The sequence below is a fragment of the Balaenoptera musculus genome, chromosome 6, assembly GCF_009873245.2.
Source record: "Balaenoptera musculus isolate JJ_BM4_2016_0621 chromosome 6, mBalMus1.pri.v3, whole genome shotgun sequence".
NCBI lineage: Eukaryota > Metazoa > Chordata > Mammalia > Artiodactyla > Balaenopteridae > Balaenoptera > Balaenoptera musculus.
Genome location: NC_045790.1, coordinates 71,441,979 through 71,464,916, shown reverse-complemented (window position 1 = coordinate 71,464,916; position 22,938 = coordinate 71,441,979). Strand labels below are relative to the sequence as shown.

The following is a 22,938-nucleotide window of genomic DNA, read 5'->3' as shown; positions in this document are numbered from 1 at the left end:
TGTGTTTTCAACCTGAGGGTGAAAACAAGTACATAATTACTAACAAGTAGTGCTGGATTATATAAACTAAATGTGAATTAGGGTATCAGTAAGTAAATTTCTTTTATTTTTAATTTAATTTTTAAAAATTTTTATTGGAGTATAGTTGCTTTACAATGTTGTGTTAGTTTCTACTGTACAGCAAAGTGAATCAGCTATATGTATACATATATCCCGTTTTTTAGATTTCATTCCCATTTAGGTCACCAGTAACTTTCTAATGAGAAAATTTTGTGATTGTAAAAAAAAAATCACTTGACAAATCATGACTGTTGGACTTCTTATGCTTATTTTACCATTTAATATTTTTATATGGAATCACATATGATGGTGGAGTTAGGTACCATAATCTTTCAGTACTTAGACCCTTTAGCAGTCTATATCCAGGCTACTGAAAGAAATCATAGGCTAAGAGAGCAGGTGGGGGCATTGGGAGAAAGGGAAACCCACTCTTCTTATAAATTTCTATTAGCAATAGTTTTGTAACTCTAGCTACAACCTTTGTCATCCCTTCTGATTCTTCTCTTCATCCCTGTATTCAATTTAGTCTTTTCTTCCTTGGAAAGTAATATCTAGATTTACCTTAATCTCTTCCCTTCACTATTACTGTCTAGCATAAATCTTTATCATGTCATTTCAGGATTATTTGAACAATCTCCTCATCTGGTCTTCCTGACAACAGTTTAGCTACTGGCTTTTGTCTGATTAATTGTTCTGTAATACTGTTTTTACCATATCACTCTATTGCTTCAGAATCTAAAATGAATCTCCACTGCTTAGTGAGTCATTCAGTCTCTTCAGTCTGACTTTTAAAGGTTCTAATAATTTTATACCACCTGAATTATCAAAATTTTCCTCTGTTTCTTAATATGGATTATAGTCAGACTGGTCTTTGCTTTCCTTTCCACCTTGCTCATGCTGTTATTCCCCCACCACGCCAAAGATTGTTATACTTTCCTGTCCAGAATTGATCTTACCTTTTGGTAACATCATTCAGAATTTCATTTGGGAATCATCAAACTCTTACCTTTGGTCCATAGGTTTGCATGTGGCTGACTCCACAGCCAGCTCTAGGGTGGACATGTGACCCAAGCCCGGCTAATCAGAGGACCATGACCCCTTGGTCACAGCAATCAGTTCAATAAAGAACATATGACCCGGGGCTTCCCTGGTGGCGCAGCGGTTAAGAATCCGCCTGCTAATGCAGGGGACATGGGTTCGAGCCCTGGTCCGGGAAGATCCCACATGCTGCGGAGCAACTAAGCCTGTGCACCACAACTACTGAGCCTGCGCTCTACAGCCCGTGAGCCACAACTACTGAAGCCCACACGCCTAGAGCCCGTGCTCTGCAACAAGAGAAGCCACTGCAATGAGAAGCCCACGCACTGCAACAAAGACCCAACTCAGCCAAAAATAAATACATAAATAACTTTATTGAAAAAAAAACATATGACCCAAGCTGGCCCAATGTGAGCCTTGCCTGAACCTTCAGTAGGAACTTTTAGAAAAAGTAGTGCTTGACAAAGCCAAGAAACAGCAACTGACAGATTCCTGATGATATAATTGAGCTTCTCGATCTACATATGACTGATCTCTTTGGTAATAAGAAACAATTAATACTTTTTTTTCTGTTTTGACTTGAACCAATTTGAATTGGTTTGCAAAGAATACTCCCACCTCTTTGCCTCTTCAAGTTAAGTTTACCCTTTAAGATCTAGCTCTCATGCTACTTTCAAACTGTTCTTCCCTTTCCTTAACTCCCATTATACCTTACTTAATCTACTGCTTTAACACTAAATCATCTCAATTGTTTAATATTTCCTAGTTTTACTTCCCCACTGTACCATAACCTTCTTGAACGCTTGGACCATGAATTACATTTCTCTTGTGTTTACAACACTTAAGAATTTTTTACACTTAAGATGCAGATTGACTGATAAATTATTGGATATATTATTCTTCTTTAGAAATCAGTGGTTAGAATCTCAAGAACAAATGAAAACTGGGCAAATTGTTGCTAATCAGGGCCTAGCTCTTTGGGTAATTCTGTTCCCACCTTACTGATTTAAAAACAAATACGGCAAGAAAGAAGGGGAAATGATATCAATGAGTGTGTTATAAAGACACATTTTGTACCACCTCCTGAAGATTTTTTTGGGGCCTTTGGAGGAGCCCGATAACAGCTCCCCATTTTAAAATGTAGGTTTTATTATTATTCAGGTATGGTGAGACCAGGAGATCAGGAGACAGATGCCATTGACAAGATAGTTTTTACTTACCATCTTCAAGAAGAGGGGCGTGCTTCACCACATAGGGCCATACAGGGAAGCACCAGGATCAATCAGGAGATGGGGGTGGTCAAGGGGAAAGCGTGGGCAAAAGCGTTTATTGTGGTCTCCACAGTAAAGGCAAGGCAGAGTAAGCATGCTTAGGACTGGCTAGTCTGAATAATTTCAGCAGGCTCTGGGGTCTAGGGACTGTCTCCAGTTATCTAGTACCTGGCGCTGGGTTGATTAGGGCAGGGGAATATTGACTTGGTGTGTGAGAGTTTGATAAAGAAGGTGGTTGAAGGATGGATGTGGGTTCTGGATTGGTCAGTTTGTATATGAAAGGTCCAGGGGATTTGTTAGCTATTGGACAATTAGCTAGCCGTGAGAGGAGCAGTCTCTCCCCAGTCAGTGAGGCCCCAGGTGGCAGAGCATCAAGAATACGGAAAATAAGGGGCAGGACAAGGACCCACTGCACCCTAGATGGCCAGGGACCATGGGCAGTGCCTGGGATCCCCACCTTAAAGGGAATTGTTCCTGAGTGGTGCCTTGGGCTTTGCCAGCCTGGATTTATGGGGTGAGCTTCCCTCCTGGAGCCCTGTAAGGATTTAGCCCTCCTTTTTGATTGTGGTTACTTAAAAAACAAAAAAAATTTCATTGCAACCACCTATAAATCGTATTTTACAAATTGCAGAAATGAAGATACAGAGGACTGCCACCCACTGAGCTAGGCATAGACACCAAATGTCTTGGTTCCCATTCTTTTGTTTTAGAGGTGTGTGCCTACATGTTTAGGGGCAAAATAATGTGGTATCTAGAATTTGCTTCAGAATAACGGAGAGTGGGAGGTACAAAGGAAACAAGATTGGCCATGAGTGATGACTGTTGAAGCTGTGTGGTAGTTCTCATTGCTATTCTCAGTACTTTGTACATGTTAGAAATTTTCCATAATAAACCTTAAAAAAAAAAAAGAATACAGAAAATAAGAAAATATAGTTACTACACTCCCCTCTATCCCACCTGGGTTCAGAACAATTGAGCAATAAGACAAAGCAGAGGCAGATGGTAGTCCAAATATCCCCTCTTTTACTGATAAAGCCTACCTTGGAGAATATATCTTTACACGAGAGTCAAATGGGCCTCCTAACTCCATTCAGAATTAGACTTACTCATATAGTCATAGCAGTATTGGACCAGGACAACTTTTCCAGCTGGGAAGGATTTTATGGCATGAGTAACAGAGAAGAAATTGTGCTTACTATAAGCAAGTTTACTCCCAAGAGGGGCGAAATAAATAAGGCCCGGAGCTGAGTTGAGCACGCCCAGTTTATTCCTCCCAAATGTTCCAATCAGATGAGACACCCCACCTTCCCCAGGCAGAGGAGTAGAGAAAGTCAAGGGTTATTGCTTGACTGAACTCCCTTTTCGTAGATGGACAGGTCAAGAGTGGGAAAGAAACATTACCTCCCACCAAAAAACATTGATTTTTCTGGAGATTTTAGTAAGATAATGGAATTCTGCCACTTCCCTAGCCATGATTCCAGCTTGTAAGTTTTCATTTCTTCATCTTCATCTATTGGATGGCTCTAATTCTGCAAAAGAAACTCTTCTATCTTCAGAACTTCAGTTTTCTGCTGTATGACATCATACTCTTATTCTGCCTTTGGCTGAAGGTAAAAAGGCTTTTCTTTTTTTTTCTCTCTGAAAAGACATTAAATCTGAACATGGACATCACATCCAACACGGATACTTCCTTCTTCTGCAGCCTGATGCCTCCTCCCACCAAGATTTTTTATGTCCATCCAAAATATTACAAGCTTGTTTACAACATATTTTTTATTAAGGCACACTTTTAGTAAAATGCTGATATAAAACTTTTGGTATAAAATTTTGTAGAAAAATTAGAAAATTCAGTCATGCAAAGTGAAGAAGATAAATGAGCTCATATTCTGCTGGGGAACCAGATATTTTAGCAACTAATTACAAAGGAGTGTGAGGCACTCAGTAACAGAGGAAGGAGAGCTCTGAGATCATAGGGGAAGGAGTGATTCTTTGTGGGTGATAAGGTGAGGGGATGGGTGGGGACTTATAGGACATAAGTGGAAAGATTGCCTGTGGCCCACTGGGAAGGATGTTATATGTTATATGTTATGTTAAAGAACTTAGACTGTATTCAATAAGCAGTGGAACATCACTGCGGGATTTGAATCAGAAGAGCAACATAATCAATTCATTTTTTAAAAATATTTATTTATTTACTTATTTTTGGCTGCGTCAGGTCTTAGTTGCGGCATGCGGGATCTTTTCTTGCGGCACGCGGGCTCCAGAGTGTGTGGGCTGTGTAGTTGTGGCACATGGGCTCTCTAGTTGTGGCTTGTGAGCTCAGTAGTTGCGGTGCACAGGTTTAGTTGCCCTGCAGCATGTGGGATCTTAGTTCTCCAACCAGGGATTGAACCTGTGTCCCCTGCATTGGAAGGCAGACTCTAAACCACTGGACCACCAGGGAAGTCCCTACTCAATTCACTTTTGAAAAAGAAAACTATTTATTGAGAAAAAAATCATTTGAAGTCTCTCATATACCTGGGGCACTAGCATATGTGAGGGAAATCTGGAGGCTAGCAGATAAGTTAGGAAGTGTTGCAATAGACCAGATTCTTGACCTCGGCCAAGCCCTGCCCCAAATAATTTTTATGTAAGCCCATTTATTAGCAAGTAAAGTACATACCAGGATTCATTTGGCATAGAGCATAGAGTACAATAAAAGAAACTAAAGCCAAACCTTAATTATATATACATATTAAGTTAGTTATGCTTATAGTGTGGGTATATATTAAATCAGAGAGGATTTGTTCTTTGAGAGGATTTCTGTCACTCCTACTTTATTTCTTTTTTCTGTTTAAACATGAAGATTAAGGTCCTGTTATTTGCCTTCTTAGCAGCAAACTCCCCCCATCCCCACCTAGCTTAGAGTGCTTAGTTTTCTTCTTGATAAGAGAGGCCTGATAGGTTTAGGCCAAAATAAAAATTCTGATTGTATTTCAGGATTATGAAGATGATATTAATTAGTCTAAGCCTGTCCAGGTAATTCTATATCTTTAGTCTACTCTTAGTTTAGAAATGGGAATGTGAAGCACTATGGGAAGTCTGCTGGGTGGCTTCCAGGAAAAGTGTTCCTGTTGAAGAAAAGAGACACATATAGGAGGAAACAGGCTTTCTTTGCTGAATTTGTTGTATCTGGGTGTGATGCCTTGAACTGTGGCAACCACCTTACGATTGTGAGGGAGTAAGCTAGCATGCTGAAAATAGCCGAGCCCAAGGATGGAAAGGACTGGGTTGATAATCTGGAGCTGATGTAGCTTGGAACTTCATGTTTTTTTAGATAGTAAATGTCCTTATTATTTAAGCTAGTTTTAGTTGGGTGTTCTGTTCATATCACTGAGAGCAGTCTACCTAATATAGGCTCTCAGAGAGAAAGATACTATGAGACATTTATCTATCATCAGTAAAAGGACTCATATGTGTATGTTCTGTGTTGTTTCTAAAGCAGTGCTTTTCAAATTTTAACGTACCTATAAAACACCTGGGGGTATTGTTTAAATGCAAATTCAGTAGGTGAGGCCTGAAATACTACATTTCTAAGAAGCTCCCAGGATTTGTCCATGGTGCTGGAATAGGGTCCACACCTTTGAGCAGCAAATGTAGACCACAGCTATAGCTCATTAAAGGTTAGATAGATGGGAAACCTCCAAGTGACTGACAGGATTTTTAAAGGGAGAGCCAGGAGTCAGGATGAGGTACAGTAGTGACTGCTAATTCAAACAGATTAGCCCAACATTATTCCTTATTAATACTGATAATTTCAGAAAAGATAAGGGGCAGATAGGTGCCAGGGGCAGACAGAAACCAGGACAAGATCTTAGAGGCTGCCTCTGCAGAGAAGAAGGAAGTAGAAAGTGTCTTTCTTACTTGTAGGAGGTGCTCAGACAAAGCACAAATTCTTGGTACTAGCAGGTCTTTTAGATGACTTTTAGAGGCCTTTTGCCTGAAAATACTGCGGTACTCCCATCTTTACCACCATAGGTAATTTAAACCACCACCAACAAAATAATCTGTAAAATAAGTGTAAGGAAGTACAAATTTTGATTTTCCTCCACAATGACTACTCTGACACTTTTTTTGGGGGGGGAAGTAATAGCTATGTTACTCTTCTTAAATTTTTGGTGGGGGTACATTTGCTTGACTGGTACCCTAAACATGCATGGGTATGCCAATAGGGTCGGTTGGCCCTGGATTTCTGGACAGGGAAGCATGGAATAATGTCAGTTTAAATTATTCTTTTAACTTGAAATGTTTCCCAACAACAACAACAAAATGATTTAGAACTTAGAGGATGGGAAAACTTATTTGTAGGGCTAATTTAGTGCTTCTGGAAAGAAGTAGTGACTCCTAGCAGTATGGTAAATAATCTATGACTTATTTTCCCAAGTTTGAGAATAACTATTGAGAGCATTAAAATAATGTGTACACAAAGATTGCAACTGAAAGTGGCTCCTGTGATTAAGAATATAAAGATTCTCTAAAGGTAAAAAGAGATCATTTACAGGAGTCATATCTTTAGTTCCACAGTGGAGAGTATCGTCATTATTTAAAGACAAATTATGGTATTCTTAGCCTAAATCCAGGTATTAGAACAAAGAATACAAAGGCAAAACTAGCTAGTTCTCAGTCAAAGACAGTACTCATAAAGAGCAGACTTAATAGAGGGATTCCAAGAAGAAAAACTGTAAACCCCAGAATGATGACGATTATAAGGGGACCCTGATATTAAGCTGAGGAAGACCCTAGCTGCTGTCCCCTTTTTCCATGAGGTCCTTAGATCAATAGCAATTTGAATCTCTGTTGATATGAAAACAAGGTATTTAAACATAAAGAGTAAGAAATAGTTTATCTCCATAAACATATTTCTTGAGCAATCTAGTCTATTGCTTTTCATAAGTAAAGTATACATATCTTTTCTCGCCCACCTAGAATGCCAAATCGCTGTAAATAACAATTATTTGCAAGGTTTACAAAAGTAAAAGGACTTCATGAAACTGATGTAAGAATAAACAAGATCAACTTCAGTAGAGGCAGTAGATCCAGTGGTTAATAGTATTTTGGGCTTTGTCTAGGAGCTGTATGCTTTGATAGCATTACTTAAAGTCTTTAAATTACAGTGGTTTCATCTGTTTAAAAAAACCCAGGAATGATGACACTATTTTAAGTACTAAGTTAAAGGCAATGATGTATGTAGTGTTTAGCACAGTGCCTGGCACTTGTAAATTCTTGTACTCAATCCATAAACTGGTTTTAGAAAATCTTCACATGCCAGACACTGTGCTGGATGTTGGGGATATGGTCTTGAACAAAACAGATCAATATATGCATCTCGCCCTCAAAGAACTTAAGAGTCTAGTAGGGAAAGCAACTGGTTAAAAGGTAAACCAACATAATATTTCAGTGCCAACTTTCAGTGAGATATCCACTTGGAGAACATGAGGTGAATAGAAATATACTTATGATTAACAGGTGAATAGGCCTGCTGATTTCTAAGCCTTTATTTATAAACATTTATTTATTATGAAACAACCTTGAGAATAATGAAGGCGTAACTTTGTTGGTAGGACTGGGAAAACTAAGGGACGCTTAGTATGTTTTGGTTATTAATTCTTGGAGGTTAATTGACCTTGGGATGAAAACATTCCCAAACTTTCAGCCCAAAGGGCTCTATTGTTTGGGAAGATCTCTATATGAGAAACTCATTGCAAAGAAATTAGGAAGAGGAAGTCTTAAGAAAAGTGTTTTAAAACAAGGTCAAAAATGTATTCTGAAGAGAAAATATTTATTAAGCTGATATACTAGGCATTTCTTGCTCTTTATCTCATTTATTTCTCCCAATGGCCCTGTAGGAAGGGTAATATTACATCCATTTTAGAAACAATACAGTCGAGACCTCAAGTAACTTTTTTAAACAGGTCACACTTACTAACTGGCAAAGTGAAAATGAGAAGTCCATGTTTCCACTAGCTTCTAGCTGCCTTTAGCTCAGTGCAAGAGACATAGGAGGCCACCAACACATTTGCTGGAAAGAATGAATGAATAAATGTACTTTAGCTCTGCTATTTATGTGTCCCTGGGTAAGACAATTTTTCTGAGTCTGTCTTCATTTCTTAAAGGAATATAACAAGACTTACTTCACAGAGTTGAGGTAAGGAACAAATAAGGTGATACAATAGGGAAAAACAATTAAAATATTAAATGTTAGCATGATATATGTCACAAATTATGACATGTATAATTTGTGTGTGCATATGAAAACAGCATTGGTAACAGTTAATATTATGAGGGCTTTCCTGGTGGCGCAGTGGTTGAGAATCTGCCTGCCAATGCAGGGGACACGGGTTCGAGCCCTGGTCTGGGAAGATCCCACATGCCGCTGAGCAGCTGGGCCCGTGAGCCACAATTACTGAGCCTGCGCGTCTGGAGCCTGTGCTCCGCAACAAGAGAGGCCGCGATAGTGAGGCCGCGCACTGCGATGAAGAGTGGCCCCCGCTTGCCACAACTAGAGAAAGCCCTCGCACAGAAACGAAGACCCAACACAGACATTAAAAAAAAAAAAAAAAAAAAAAAATCCTTCCTTAAAAAAAAAAAAAAAAAATTATGAGAATTTATACATAACATCCAAACACCAGACTCTAAGAAAAAAGGTACTGGATAGACAAGTTGGAAGAATAGGCAAGGAATTGATATATTGTGTCTGGGACGGGGATATTGGCGGTTAGGGACAGGGTAAAGAAACTTTACATTTGTAACCCTTTGCATTTTCCTTTTGAATTTTGAACCATGTATTACTGCATTACTATTCAAAAAATAAATAACTTTAAACTTTATAAAAACATTGTATTAAAATGTAACATTAACACAGAATAACCACAGTACTTTTTTTAGCATTGCCTTTATTTCAATTATTAATTTAAATTATGAAAATGAAGCCACTTCATTTTCTTTTTTTTTTTTGAGAATTTAAATATTTTATTATATAAAGTTATACCCAAAATTGTGCTTCATTTTTTCACTATATACTTTAACTCAAGGACATTTGTAAAAGCAGTACATTTTAGAAATCCTGAAAGAAATTCCACTAGCTATAGGCTATTTAAATACTGCTTACAGAAAGTATTTTTAAAAAAAGGGGGAGTACAAATGAACTTATTTACAAAACAGAAGTAGAGTCACAAATGTAGAAAACAGACTTATGGTTACCAGGGGATAAGGGGGGGAGGGATAAATTGGGAGACTGGGACTGACATGTACACACTACTATATATAAAATAGATAACTAATAAGAACCTGCTCTATAGCACAGGGAACTCTACTCAATATTCTGTAATGGCCTATATGGGAAAAGAATCTTAAAAAAAAAAGGAGTGCATATGTGTATAACTGATTCACTTTGCTATACACTCGGAACTAACACAACATTGTAAATCAACTATACTCCAATAAAAATTTTTTAAAAATATTAAAGCCAGCACCATATAAACAGCATACACTTAAATAAAAGAGATGAATGCTTAACATACAGAGTAATGTTTTTTTGTTTTTTAAATAAATAAATTTATTTATTTATTTATTTTTGGCTGTGTTGGGTCTTCGTTGCTGTGTGCGGGCTTTCTCTAGTTGCAGCGAGCAGGGGCCACTCTTCGTTGTGGTGCGTGGGCTTCTCATTGTGGTGGCTTCTCCTGTTGTGGAGCACGGGCTCTAGGTGCGTGGGTTTCAGTAGTTCTGGCACACGGGCTCAGTAGTTGTGGCTTGCAGGCTCTAGAGCGCAGGCTCAGTAGTTGTGGCGCACGGGCTTAGTTGCTCCACGGCATGTGGGATCTTCCCGGATTAGGGCTCGAACCTGTGTCCCCTGCAGTGGCAGGTGGATGCTTAACCACTGTGCCACCAGGGAAGCCCCAGAGTAATGTTTTTTATTCACTGATAAACTAAAGGTCCATTTCAAGATGTCTCTCTTGTATACTTCATTTGTTTTATTAGCAAGCAAAGCCCTATAAGGGATGGCTTCACCTAGTCCTCAGACTCGGATCCATCTTCATCTTGACTAATCTGGAAGTAACGAAGTTCGTAAATCTCCTTGTCAGATGCAACCACACGAAGCCAATCACGAAGATTGTTCTTTTTAAGGTATTTCTTGGTATTTCAAATACCTTTTAGAGAACTGTTTCTCAGAAACAACTGCGATTTTATTCTTGAAGCGTTCAATGTGAACGACATTCCCAAGATTCCCAGTTTTTCCATTCACTTTAACCTTCTCCCGTAGCAACTGTTCAAAATTTCCAGAATCAAAAATTCCATCTTCTACTGTATGAGTAAGGTCCAAATTAAACTTCCAGGTTGACTTCTTAGGCTTCTTGTCTTCGGCGCCATCCTGAAGGCCCGCCGCGCGATCAGAGAGCCACTTCATTTTCAATATGATTATATCTTTTTAACAGAATCCGTGGTCCCTGAGCAAGTTTAATTCTCCTGAATAAAACAATCTTCTTTTACCATTATTTTGAAAGACTGTTTTGCTGGATGGTAGATTAAATTGAGTGAAACGAGTTATATTCTAAGAATAACATCAAATGCAGGTAGGGCAGCGGTTTTATCCACGAGCCCAGAGAGAAATGGGGCGGAAAATGAACGCAGGTAAATAAGAGTTAGTGGTTAAGTCTGACATTGCTATGGGCCACCGTTTGATGTTAGTGCTGCACCGCGTTATGGCTCCTTTGCGCTTTGGTGGTCTTCCAAAGTGCGAGTACTAGACAGAGTTAGGTTCCTGAATTTTTCCCGATCTGCTGCCATGACCAGTCCAGGGCTTGGGTTAGGGCTTTCGCTGGCCCCTAAACACTGAAAAGATGACAGTGTCCCTCTACATTTATGCAATTAAAAATAGAAATTCACTTAAGAAATTCATTAAAACTTAACAGGGCGAATTCAAGACCTTCCTTCTAGACTTTCTGAAATAAAAGTTCCGATTGAATTCATCAAAGCTGAACTTTTTTTCAGCATTTCTCCTTTGCTAATGTGTTAGCCTTAGTTCAGCGGCCTGTTCCACCACCCGGCACTCACCGGCTCTCAAGCCCGAACCACGCAGCTGCTCGCAGGTGCCGTCCCCAACCTGCCAGGAATCTCCTCCTTCGCCCCACCCATCTGGCCCTTGCCCCCGCCCACTTCACGCGTTGTCGTGACATCAGCGCGCCGTCGCCAAAGGCCGGCAGCAAATGAGCGCAGGTGGCTGCGGCCCTTCGTCGTACTCTCGAATGCGCAAGCGCGGTCGTTCCGGGTGCTCGGAAGACCTGGCGGAGCCCGGCGCTGATGGAGGCCCGAGGGCGGCGGGGGCGGGGCGCGCCGCGAGCTGGGGGCATGTCCACGGCGGGCGCCGTCTAGAGGAGGGCCGAGCAGCCGCCACCACGCTTTCCGTCGCGGCGAGACGCAAGCGAGCCAGGCCGAGGGCCGCGGCGGCGATGCAGCGACGGCGGCGCCCTCCGCCGCCAGTCTCTCAGCTGCCCGAGGGCTGCGGGGGAGGCGGCGGCAGCCGCGGAGGAGGCGGCGGGAGCGAGGAGGTGGAAGTGCAGTTCTCCGCCGGGCGTTTGGGCTCCGCCGCGGCGGTTTCGGCGGCGGCGGCCACGCGCAGCACAGAGGAAGAGGAGGAGAGGCTCGAGCGCGAGCACTTCTGGAAGATCATTAATGCCTTCCGCTACTACGGGTAAGGAGCCCGTGGCGGACCCCTGCTCAGCCCGTCGGCGCGCCCGCTGATTGCGGCTGACCCGTCCGCACCGTGGCGCACGCCGCGCTCGCCCTCCGGTCGCCACGCCTCCGGGGCGTCGGAACCGGGCCGCCTGAGCTGACCTCCGCGCCCCCGAGTCATCTCGCGCCACCTTAGCCCTTCCCGGCCCTGCACTCCCGCGTGTCTGCCGCACCGTCTGTTGCTCAGCCTCTTGTCTTCTGATCTCAGGATCACATTAGCCCTCTTGCCTTTCATCCCTCGTTAAAGGTTTGGCTTTGAGGCCGGTGAGGGTGACCGGAAAAGTGCTGTAAGAATTTCATAGAAGATGGTGGTGGTAAAATCGTCCAGTGCCGGGCATGATTTGTATGTATTGTCGCTGTCCTGCAAACTGAACAGGCGGAGAGCCCAAGTTCACCTACACGTGGGATGCCGTAGGATGTTTTTTCTCAAACTGTTGTCAGTTCTTGTGAGAGCAGCATTAAGATTTCCGCCCCTTACACACCCCCACCCTTGGCGCTGCGAAAGCACAGCACTTTTGTGGTGAGCGAGTGAATGATGCTGCTCAGTGTCTTTAACTGGTGGGTGAAATTAAGGTCGGAGATGGTCCGGATGTTCTAAAATTTGCAGATTTTTAAGGGGGAAAGCACTGCAAGAGCCGCTTTTATGATATTTTTCTGCAAATATTTATCGGATTCTCACTGTGGGTTGGGCACAGTGGTAGGACTTTTAAACTTCCTTTCATTTTTCTTGTAGGTAAATAGTAAAGTAGCTTAGTCAGAAAATTATAATTCCAAGATCTGAAAGGGACTTAAAACAATTGGATTTTCAGGTAAAGAAAGCACTTTTATTCGTGTGAGAGATGTGTACACCGACGGCGATGTTCTGAGTCTGCAGTTGGAATCAGATAGATGTGACCTCCTACTGAAGTAAAACTGTTCCCTTAGATGGCCTCCTGTGCTATATGCAAATTTTTAAATATTGCTTGACTGACCTCCTCAAGGGCAGGGGCTGAGCCTTATTTATTTTTATGTTGCCAGTGCTTGGCATGTTGTTGGGGCTCCATTTTTAACAAATAAGACAAGTAGTAACAAAGAAGTACATTTGTTATTCCCAAATAGTTTGTCAATTTGTGACTGATGGTTAAACTAGTTTGTTACTATTCTGAATTTTAAAACTTGCTTAATGAAAGCTTGAAGTTACTTTAGACTCTGATTAAATTTGTGACATGAATTTTTGAAGTTGAGAGATCTTGATGAAATAATTTACTAATTAAACTCGGGCATAGGAGCCATGGATTGCATTACTTATGGAGCTCAGAAGGGAATTAATAACATGGGGATTTGATTTAGTATCAACGCAGTGAGGAAGGCAGACAACCGGAGCATTGAACTTGTTACAAGTATTGTGTCTGGAAGAACCATACAGCGAGGGGAAGAAGCTGACATTAGATAGCCAGAAGTGTTAGCTGCAGAAAAGTCTGGTATATTTTACTGTTGAAAAGTGTAGAAAGAATACTGGGAAATGTCTTGGGACTGTTGTGGACTCAGTTAAAATGTGTGTTTGTACGCAGTTCAAATATATTGGGACTAATTTAGAATTGATATTTATGATTGGGTATCAGCTGGGCCTTTTTGTGGGGGAGGGCAGGGGGGTTTGACCCGAAACTAGGACCTAAGTGTGGCAATATAGAAAAGGGCACTGTGTGCATGTTCTGGTGGTTGTGATACAATTTGCTATACTCTCCTCCCTCTTCTTTACCACTTCAGTGTGTGACTGAGGAAAATTTCATTTTTAACAACAATCCTTTTTATTTGCATGTACTCTCTTAATGAAAAAATTGAAATCCCTGTGCTGAAAATAGTATACAATTAAAAATATGTTTAGGGGTATGGGAAGGATTGTGTAGCAGAAAACACTGGATTATTACATTCCAACATTTTATAATCTTCTAGACCTGTACTGCCCAATACCATAGCCACTAATCACATCTGGCTGCATTTAAGCTTAAATTACTTAAAATTTAATAAAATTAAAAATTCTTTTCCTCGGTCTCACTAGCTACATTTCAGGTACTCAGTAGCCACATGTGGCTATTGTCTGCTGTATTGGACAGTGCAGATGTAAGCCTTTCCATCATTGTAGTAAGTTCTTATGGACAATTCTATTCTAGACCTTTAGCAGATACTTCCAAATTTCAGACAGTTTGGTTTTACTACTCACTGCCTTTTTGTCAATATATAGGAGATTTATATAAAGGTCATAAGGCAAGAAATGTCTTTTGATTAATATTTTCTCTTTCCAAGAGAAAAACAAATATCATATATTAACGCATGTATGTGGAACCTAGAAAAATGGTACAGATGAACCGGTTTGCAGGGCAGAAATAGAGGCATAGATGCAGAGAACAAATGTATGGACACCAAGGGGGGAAAGTGGTGGTGGGCGGGGTGGGTGGGATGAATTGGGAGGTTGGGATTGACATGTGCACACTAATATGTATAAAATGGATAACTAATAAGAACGTGCTGTATAAAAAAATAAATAAAATAAAATTCAAAATTCAGAAAAAAAAATTTCTCTTTCCAGTGGCTTCCAGTTCTGTACTTTCTACAGATTTTGCTTAGATGACATATTCTGACTGAGGTAAAAATGATTATAGCATTGTACTGAATAGTAAAAAAACGTTAGCCTTAAAATACCGCTCTTGTTGTGAATGGAGATACCTACTCACAGAGGAAATACTACATTCGAAATATCAAACGTCATCAGATATGTCCTACTTTTAGAAATAGCAGTTAGGTAGATCTTAAAAACTGAGATGTAGAGCTCATTTTTACAGGTGAGGGGATATAAAGAGGTGGGCAACTTGCCTAGGGTTGTACAACCAAATAATTGTGGTAGAGTCTGGCCTGAAATCCAAAGTCATTAACTAAAAATTTACCCTGCATTAGTAAGCAGTGGTACTAGTAAGACAATTTTAACCTTGGATATTTAATAAATATTTTAAATGGATTAAGGCAGACTCTCCTCTGAAAAGGTATGCTTCCGTGTTTGGAATTCTAGAATAGTTCAACAGGTGCAGAGGAATGGGTCTATGACCTTAGCCCTTGGCTAGATCCAGCATTGGACCCACTTTGAGTCAGAGTTGGGGTCACTGCTGAGATCAGCCTTCTAGAGAGAGCTGGAGGTAGGGATATCCTTGAGGAAATATGGCTGCTGACTCTATTCTCCTCTTAGGTGCCCAAGGATGTGGCCTCTTAATGCTGACTGAGTTCAGAACCAAGGAGAGTCTGAAGGTTGTAAAACATTCCTTTAAATCAAGGTTGGCAAACTTTCTTTAAAGAGCCAGGCAATGGACATTTTAAGCTCTGAGAGCTAGGTGGTCTCTGTTAAAACTGTTCAACTGTATGCTTGTGTGAAAGCAACCACAGGCAGTATGCGAAGGAATGAGCATAGCTGTGTTCCAGTAGAACTCTTTACAAAAACAGTCAAGTAACCAGGAGGTCATAACTTGCCCACCACTGTCTTAAAACACATTGATAATGTAAGCATTTACAGAACAGTGAAATTAGCCCCAGTTTTAATAGTATAGTAAGGACTGGACTCTTCTCAACTCTGGTAAGACCTCACTTACTTCAAGAGAGTAAATAGATGTATGTTATGGACAGCTTTGCATACCATTAAGTAACCAAGGGTTAAGGGATATGCTGCATCTCATCCTGCTCTGTGTAGTTACATCACTTTCTTTGTTGTTTTTTGTTTTGGTTTGGTTTTTTGTTGTTGTTTTTGGCTGCGTTGGGTCTTCCTTGCTGCGTGCGGGCTTTCTCTGGGTGCGGCGAGTCGGGGCTACCCTTCACTGCGGTGCGCAGGCTTCTCATTGCGGTGGCTTCTCTTATTGTGGAGCATGGGCTCTAGGTGCGAGGGCTTCAGTAGTTGCACGCTGGCTCAGTAGTTGTGGCTCGCAGGCTCTAGAGCGCAGGCTCAGTAGTCGTGGCACACGGTCTTAATTGCTTCGCGGCATGTGGGATCTTCCCGGACCAGGAATCAAACCCGTGTCCCCTGCACTGGCCAGCGGACTCTTAAGCACTGTGCCACCAGGGAAGCCCCGTTACATCACTTTTATATGGAATTAACAGAACTTTTATATGGATTTGCTTTTCTGACCAATCCATAAGTTACTCAACTCCCCTGCACTTATGGAAATAAGTAGTCTCCAAGGAGAACCAGAAGTGGTGCCGAGGGAGCGTAACTGAACATTTATTGATTGCTTTTTACATATGCTGAAATATGGAGTTTAAATAGTGACAAAGATGAGTTTTGTATTTTAGAAGAATTTATCTGATTGGAGGTGGGAGGGGGTTAGGTTGGGGAAAGCATATTTAGGTAGCAGGCCTCTCAGTTTATCTTTGGGAGACATAGTGAGGGCCCGAGGTAAAGCATTGGAGGAGGGGGAATATGTAGATAGTTTTATGAAGTAGAATCAAAAGGATTTCAGTCTTCTTGATTGTGTGTGCTATGAGAAGAGGCATTTTAGGATGACTCATTAATTTCTGACTTGAGTGGATGTGTGGTGTACCATTCTTCAACATCAGCCATATAGGAAGATGTGCAAGTTTTTCTGGTGGGACGTGTGCTAAGTTCAGTTTGGAAATGCTGAGTTTTGAGGTGTGGTGAGAGGGAGTTGGTGGGGTATCCAGTGCCCAGGAATTCTAGGAAAGGATTACTGTGAGACTATTTAACCTGTTGACAGTAAATTGTAAACTGTTGCAACTCTGCTGTTTGCCCACTTTAAGTAGTTAGTGTCATACTCTACTGATAGGAATGTAAATTGGTAAAATCTTTCTGAAAATCAGTTTGTATCAAGAGCTTTAAAAATACTTACCTTTTCTGATCTGGTAATTCTTTTGGGAGTTCGTGGTAATTTTTTTTTTTTTTTCTAAAATGTAGACAGATTTTGAACACAAAATTTCACTGTATAGACAAGTGAAAGTATCTAGATGCCCAATGTTTGGGAAATAGCTAAGTAAATTTTGGTTGCCTAAGATGGGATGATGATGAGCAGCCCTTATAGTCATTTGTCATATAGTCATTTGAGAACTTTTTTTCTGACCTGGGAAAATTCTTTCGACAAGGATGAAGAATTACAAGTGTTTCTAAAACTTTAATGTGCATGTGAAGCATTTGGTGATCTTGTTAAAAGGCAGATTACATTCAGTAGGTCTTGCATGGCGCCAGAGATTCTCCATTCCTAACCACTTCCACGTAATCTGCTGTGGTCTGTACTGCATTTTGACTAGAAAGGTGTTAGATGACTTTGTCTTAAACAACAACAATAAAACAGAGAGAAATACGCCAGAAGGTTAGAAGTGGTTGCCTCTAGAAGAGGAATTATTAGGGACTTTTTTCCTCCTGAATACTTTTACTTTTCTTCATTTTTCGTATTTTCACTGTGTACACATTAGTTATATAAATTAGATATACCTCCTATATTTGAGCATTGACTATGATTTAGGCACTGGGCTAAGTGTGTTGTGTGCTTTATTTTGTTACGCTTTCAATGAAATCCATTAAGTAGGCAGAGGAGTATGATGGTGTCTACCTCGTGGGGTTTTATGGAGATTTTTCAGAATAATTCATTTTAAGTGACTTGGTTTAGTGCCTGACATTTATTAAATCTCAATAGATCATAGCTTCTGTCATCATCATCATTGTTATGTATTTCCTTGTTTTGGTATATGAGACAGTTGAGCCACAGGGAAAGGAAGTAACTTGCCAAGGGTCACATAGTGAATAGGTAGCATAACCTGGGTTTCAATCTGGATCTGTTAGACTCCAGAGCTCACTGTTGTACTGTCTCCAGGGGGGAAAAAAAGCAAACATCAGTGCAGCCACTGCCTACTTGGTTTCACATTATCCCTAACCACCCCCAGAATACCACCACACACAATCTTCTAAAAATGTAACCAGGTTTTTGCTTCAGTTCTGTCAAGTTTCTTCAGAACCTCTTTAAATATGACTGTTCAGAAATTATACAGTAATTTGACATACGATAAAATGACAGAATTATTTGGATAAGTAGAGAGACTCAGGCAACCAAATGAAAAAGAATATTTTTCATTTCCATTTAATATTGAGTAAATGCCAAAGGACATTTAAAAGAAGCATATGCATTTATGTATTTGGTTATTTGTATCTGTAAAATGTAAAGAATGATGTAGTGAACACCTACCACCCGGTTTACAAAAAGAACATTATCTTATCCTTTTCCCTTCATAAGACATCATTTTCCTGCATTTTCGTTTCCTTACTTGTAGTTTCTCTACATATGTTTATTCCCTACAATATATTGCTTATTTTTATATAAGATGGAATTGTACATTATGTATTTTTCTGCAACTTGCTTTTGTCAACAAATATTTTGTTTCTGAGTTTTATCCATATTATTGTGTGTAGCTGGATTTAGTAACTGTATTCTGTGTATAACTATACTGTATTTTCTTCGTTCAGTCTACTGGTGATAGACTTTTTGGGTTGTTTCCAGATTTTTTGCTTGTTATTTCTTACAGTGCTGTGATGAGACTTATTCATGTGTCATGTGCCCATTTGCAAGAGTTTCTTGAGTATGTGTCTAGGTGTATGATTGCTTGGTTATAGGGAGTCTGCATATTAAGCTTTACTAGGTAATGCTAAATTTTCTGAAGTGGTTGTACTAATTTATGCACCCACCATCAATCAGTATATAAATATTCTAAATCTTCCGCACTTTTACCAATATTTCATATAGTCAGGCTTTAAAATTTTGCCCATCTGATTGATGTAAAATGACATTTCATTTTGAGTATAATATTTAAGTTTTAAAAATGATGTTCTTTTTACGTTTTATTTTTTTAAAAAGTCCTCAAAGTGACCTTTAGAGTTATCTGGAAACTTCTGGAATACAAAGTGTGAATATCGTCATGTAAAAAGCTATAGAATTTCAGTTTTTCATTTGTTTACTACTTTTGTAGTATATAAGATCTTTTACAATATTAAAAAAAATTCAACTTGGTTGGCTCTTAATAATTTCAAAACACATTTTGTATATATTCTAATTTCAGAGCAGCATTCTGCTACTGGATGGAGAAATCTAAAATTTCTAAAATCTAAATTTCTAAAATCAAAGCTGTTTTGCTGAAAATTTTAATTTTGGAAATTGAAATCATAAAAATAAACATGTTGTGCATTAATCCTCTTTACGTTTCCTTTTTTTCTCCCTTCTAATTGGTGCAGGTGTTTTAACTATTTGTCTTTTGTTTGGTTGCTTAGAGAGTTTGTAATAACATGAAAATATACAAAACTTTGTAAATCGATATCCTTTAAGAAACCAAAAGATTGAAAATGGCTGGACAGTATCCAACATTATAAGGAAATAATTGTACAGGAAGGCAAACTTAAAATAAGATTGGCCTCTGGTGAGAATTCTTTGCCAATTTAAAAAACACCTTTTATGTTTTAGCACCAGTATGCATGAGCGAGTGCACCGAACAGAAAGACAATTTCGATCACTCCCAGCTAATCAGCAGAAACTACTTCCGCAGTTTCTTCTTCACTTGGACAAGATCCGGAAATGCGTTGATCATAATCAAGAAATACTACTCACCATTGTGAATGATTGCATACATATGTTTGAAAATAAAGAATATGGAGAAGATGTATGTGCAAGTTTGTTCTATTTGTTTTTATTTTAGAGTTTGACTTCTATATTTTGAGATCTTTATCTTCCTGGATTTCATTTTTATGAAATGAAAGAGTCATTGGCTCTACTTAGAGAATGTTTTCACTTGTATGTTCAGTCATTTTATTAGGCTTAATAGAACAGTATGCCAGAAACTGGATTTGTTCACTGATTTTTTTCCCCTAAAAGTACTAAGATAATTGTGGGCATTTTGATACACTTTTCACGTAGTGTTCCGCCTATTGTGGCATATGGAGTTAGTGACTTACATTTTTATTAACAACCTTACTAGCTGTGTGAAATTAATTTCCCTTGCTAAACATTATCTTCAGAATCTTGCATCTATTGATATTCATCTTTTACTCTAAAAGATTATTTTCACTTATAAATCTCAAGGGACTGGAAGTAATAGAAACTGAAGTCCTGTTTTTGTATCCACAGGATAGATACAGTTGGGCCACTCCAGTGTGAGCCTCTCCATGCTGCTCCATCAATGACCTGGAGGGACTTTCTTTCCTCTCTTAGACCGAGAGAATGTTTGGTCTCCATAGCGGCTCAGTTCTGGTCCTCTCCTGAGTAAAGACTGCTTAATTATATGGTGGTTTCATGATTAATGGACCATACTGTATTGAGGGTAGAAGTGAGACCACCAAACTCTTTTCATTTAGAATCTCAAGCTGCGCTTGAACCCCGGTCGAGTTGAAAGGCTAGTGACTTACCCTCTAAACCACCTATAAAGCCCCTTAGTAGCATGTTTATTTAATCATATTCAAGATTGATTACTTTCTGAGAAACTAATTGATTTCTGTTTTTTAAACAGGAGAATGGAAAGATTATGCCAGCATCTACATTTGACATGGATAAGTTAAAATCCACATTGAAACAGTTTGTGAGAGACTGGAGTGAAACTGGGAAAGCAGAAAGGGATGCCTGCTACCAGCCAATCATTAAAGAAATTTTAAAAAATTTTCCAAAAGAGAGATGGTAAATAGTATCTTGTTTTTAACCAGTTTCTTTAAGATATGTAAGCACTGAGTTTCTCTAAGAGACATTGCACAGTGTTGATTCATTTTTACAAGTTGCTGTGTGCCTGTATTTTTTCATGTGTGGGTGTATGCTGTTATATTTGTTCTTGGGTACTTTGTGTGAGATTGCAGTTAGTGTTTTGAATGATTATTGCTCTAGCACTATGGGAAATTACTCTATCTAGAAATTACATAATGAGAAGATTAGATTGAATGTTCATTATCAACGACGTCTTTTTTTTATAATTTGCTTTATAGCAGAGCAAAAAGCTGCAAACTATTTTAATTTTCCTCATTATGGCATATTTGTAAACAAGTGAGGGATCTATAGCTCAGAGAAGAGATTCTTAACTTTTTTATGCCATGAAAACCTTGAGCAGTCTGAAGCTCATAATTTTCTTTTTCAGAATAACATTTATAAGTGAATAAAATAACATACATAGGATTACAAAGAAACCAGTTATTTTGGAATATACTTATGAAAATACTTAAAAAGCAAATGTTATGTAACCTGCTTTTTATCATGTATCACGTTAAATAAAAGTCTAGCAGGAAGTGTTAATGTACTTTGAAAATAACTGAACGGTATATGCTATTTTGAGAATCTCAGCAGCTAATGTGAAGTGAAAATATATATGATTTCTCTTGGTGATACAGTTACAGGTACTCCTAAAACTACTGTTGTTTGTTGTCTACATTCATAATTGACAAAAAAATAATCAGTTAAAGGTTAATGAAATGAAAATGTAATTTTTTTCCACTCCCTTATAGGTACAGTGTATTCTGTCTATAGACCTCTTTGGCCCATGGATCCCAGGTTAGGAACCTGACTTACAGGTTATATATTTAAAGAGAACCACTGGATGGAGTTCAGTCTATTGTTTAAAAGGATCATTATAGAGAGAGAGGCTCCTTTTCCTCATCTTCTTCCCCTCCTCATTGATTGACATCTTTAAGTTTGGATGTATCCATCCAGAAATTTCCGTACATACGTGTGTGTCCCTTCTCTCCCTCTCTTTTTTGAAAACTTTTTATTTTGAAATAACTTCAAAATTACAGATAAATTGTATGAATTGTACAAAGAGCTCCCATATATTTTTTTTTACCTAAATTCACCAATTCTTAGTATTGTACATTTGCTTCTTTATTTCCTTTCCTACTTCCCTTCCTTCCTCCTTCCCCCCTTTATGTGTTTGTTTACAGCCATACATATACACGATTATTATTTAAACTATTTGAGAGATCAGTTTCCATATATCATGCTTTTTTACTGCTTAATACTTGAGTTTTTTTCTTAAGAACAGTGATACTCTCTTACATAAGCATACAGTGCAGTTACCAGATTGAGGAAATTTAAACTTGATTACTGCTTTGTAATCAATGGTCTATATTTAAGTTTCATAAATTATCCTAATAATGTCCTTTATGACACTTATTTTTCTGTACAGTCTAGGATCCAATCCAGGATATTGTGTTATGTTTAATTCTAATGTCTTTAATCTGGAACAGTTCCTAGGCCTTTTTTTGACTTTCATGACATTAACATTTTTGAAGAATACAAGTAAGTTATTTTATAGACTCTTCCTCAGTTTGACATCATCTGATGTTTCTTCATGATTAGATCTAGATTATATGTCCTCTCTCAAAATAATAGATAATTGATGTTGTATCCTTTTCAGGATATCACCTTCAGAGACATGCAAAGTCTGTTAGCCCATCATTGATGATTCTAATCAAGATGTTATTTGGTTTTCCCACTGTTTAGTTACTGTTTCTCTTCTTCTTTAAAAAAAAATTAATTAATTAATTAATTTCACCGCGTTGGGTCTTCGTTGCTGAGCGTGGGCTTTCTCTAGTTGCGGCGAGCGGGGGCTACTCTTCGTTGTGGTGTGTGGGCTTCTCATTGCGGTGGCTTCTCTTGTTGCAGAGCACGGGCTCTAGGCGCGCGGGCTTTAGTAGTTGTGGCTCGCGGGCTCTAGAGCGCAGGCTCAGTAGTTGTGGCTCATTGGCTTAGTTGCTCCTCGGCATGTGGGATCTTCCCGGACCAGGGCTCGAACTCGTGTCCCCTGCATTGGCAGGCGA

General features: G+C 39.3%; 2 protein-coding genes and 1 pseudogene across 6 annotated transcripts in view; 2 read left to right on the top strand and 1 right to left on the bottom strand.

Annotated features, from left to right (window-relative positions):
* NMRK1 (nicotinamide riboside kinase 1) overlaps positions 1-10,450 on the top strand; it is a 56,829-nt gene extending 46,379 nt beyond the window's left edge. For both annotated transcript variants that reach the window (XR_005020213.1, XR_005020212.1), the window contains one exon: positions 10,386-10,450. The gene's annotated coding sequence lies outside the window, so the exon portion shown is untranslated. The remainder of the gene's footprint in view (positions 1-10,385) is intronic.
* CARNMT1 (carnosine N-methyltransferase 1) overlaps positions 1-22,938 on the top strand; it is a 58,054-nt gene that overhangs the window by 3,489 nt on the left and 31,627 nt on the right. The window contains exons 1-3 of one of the 4 annotated variants that reach the window (XM_036854537.1): positions 11,595-12,096; positions 19,613-19,808; positions 20,652-20,815. In XM_036854537.1, the coding sequence (XP_036710432.1) occupies positions 11,612-12,096; positions 19,613-19,808; positions 20,652-20,815 (845 nt within the window). In that variant the 5' untranslated portion in view covers positions 11,595-11,611. Of the gene's footprint in view, positions 1-11,594; positions 12,097-12,567; positions 12,658-19,612; positions 19,809-20,651; positions 20,816-22,938 lie in introns of those variants that run through there. The other 3 variants (XM_036854536.1, XM_036854539.1, XM_036854538.1) reach the window with 3 other exon arrangements.
* LOC118896579 lies at positions 10,248-11,462 on the bottom strand (annotated as a pseudogene).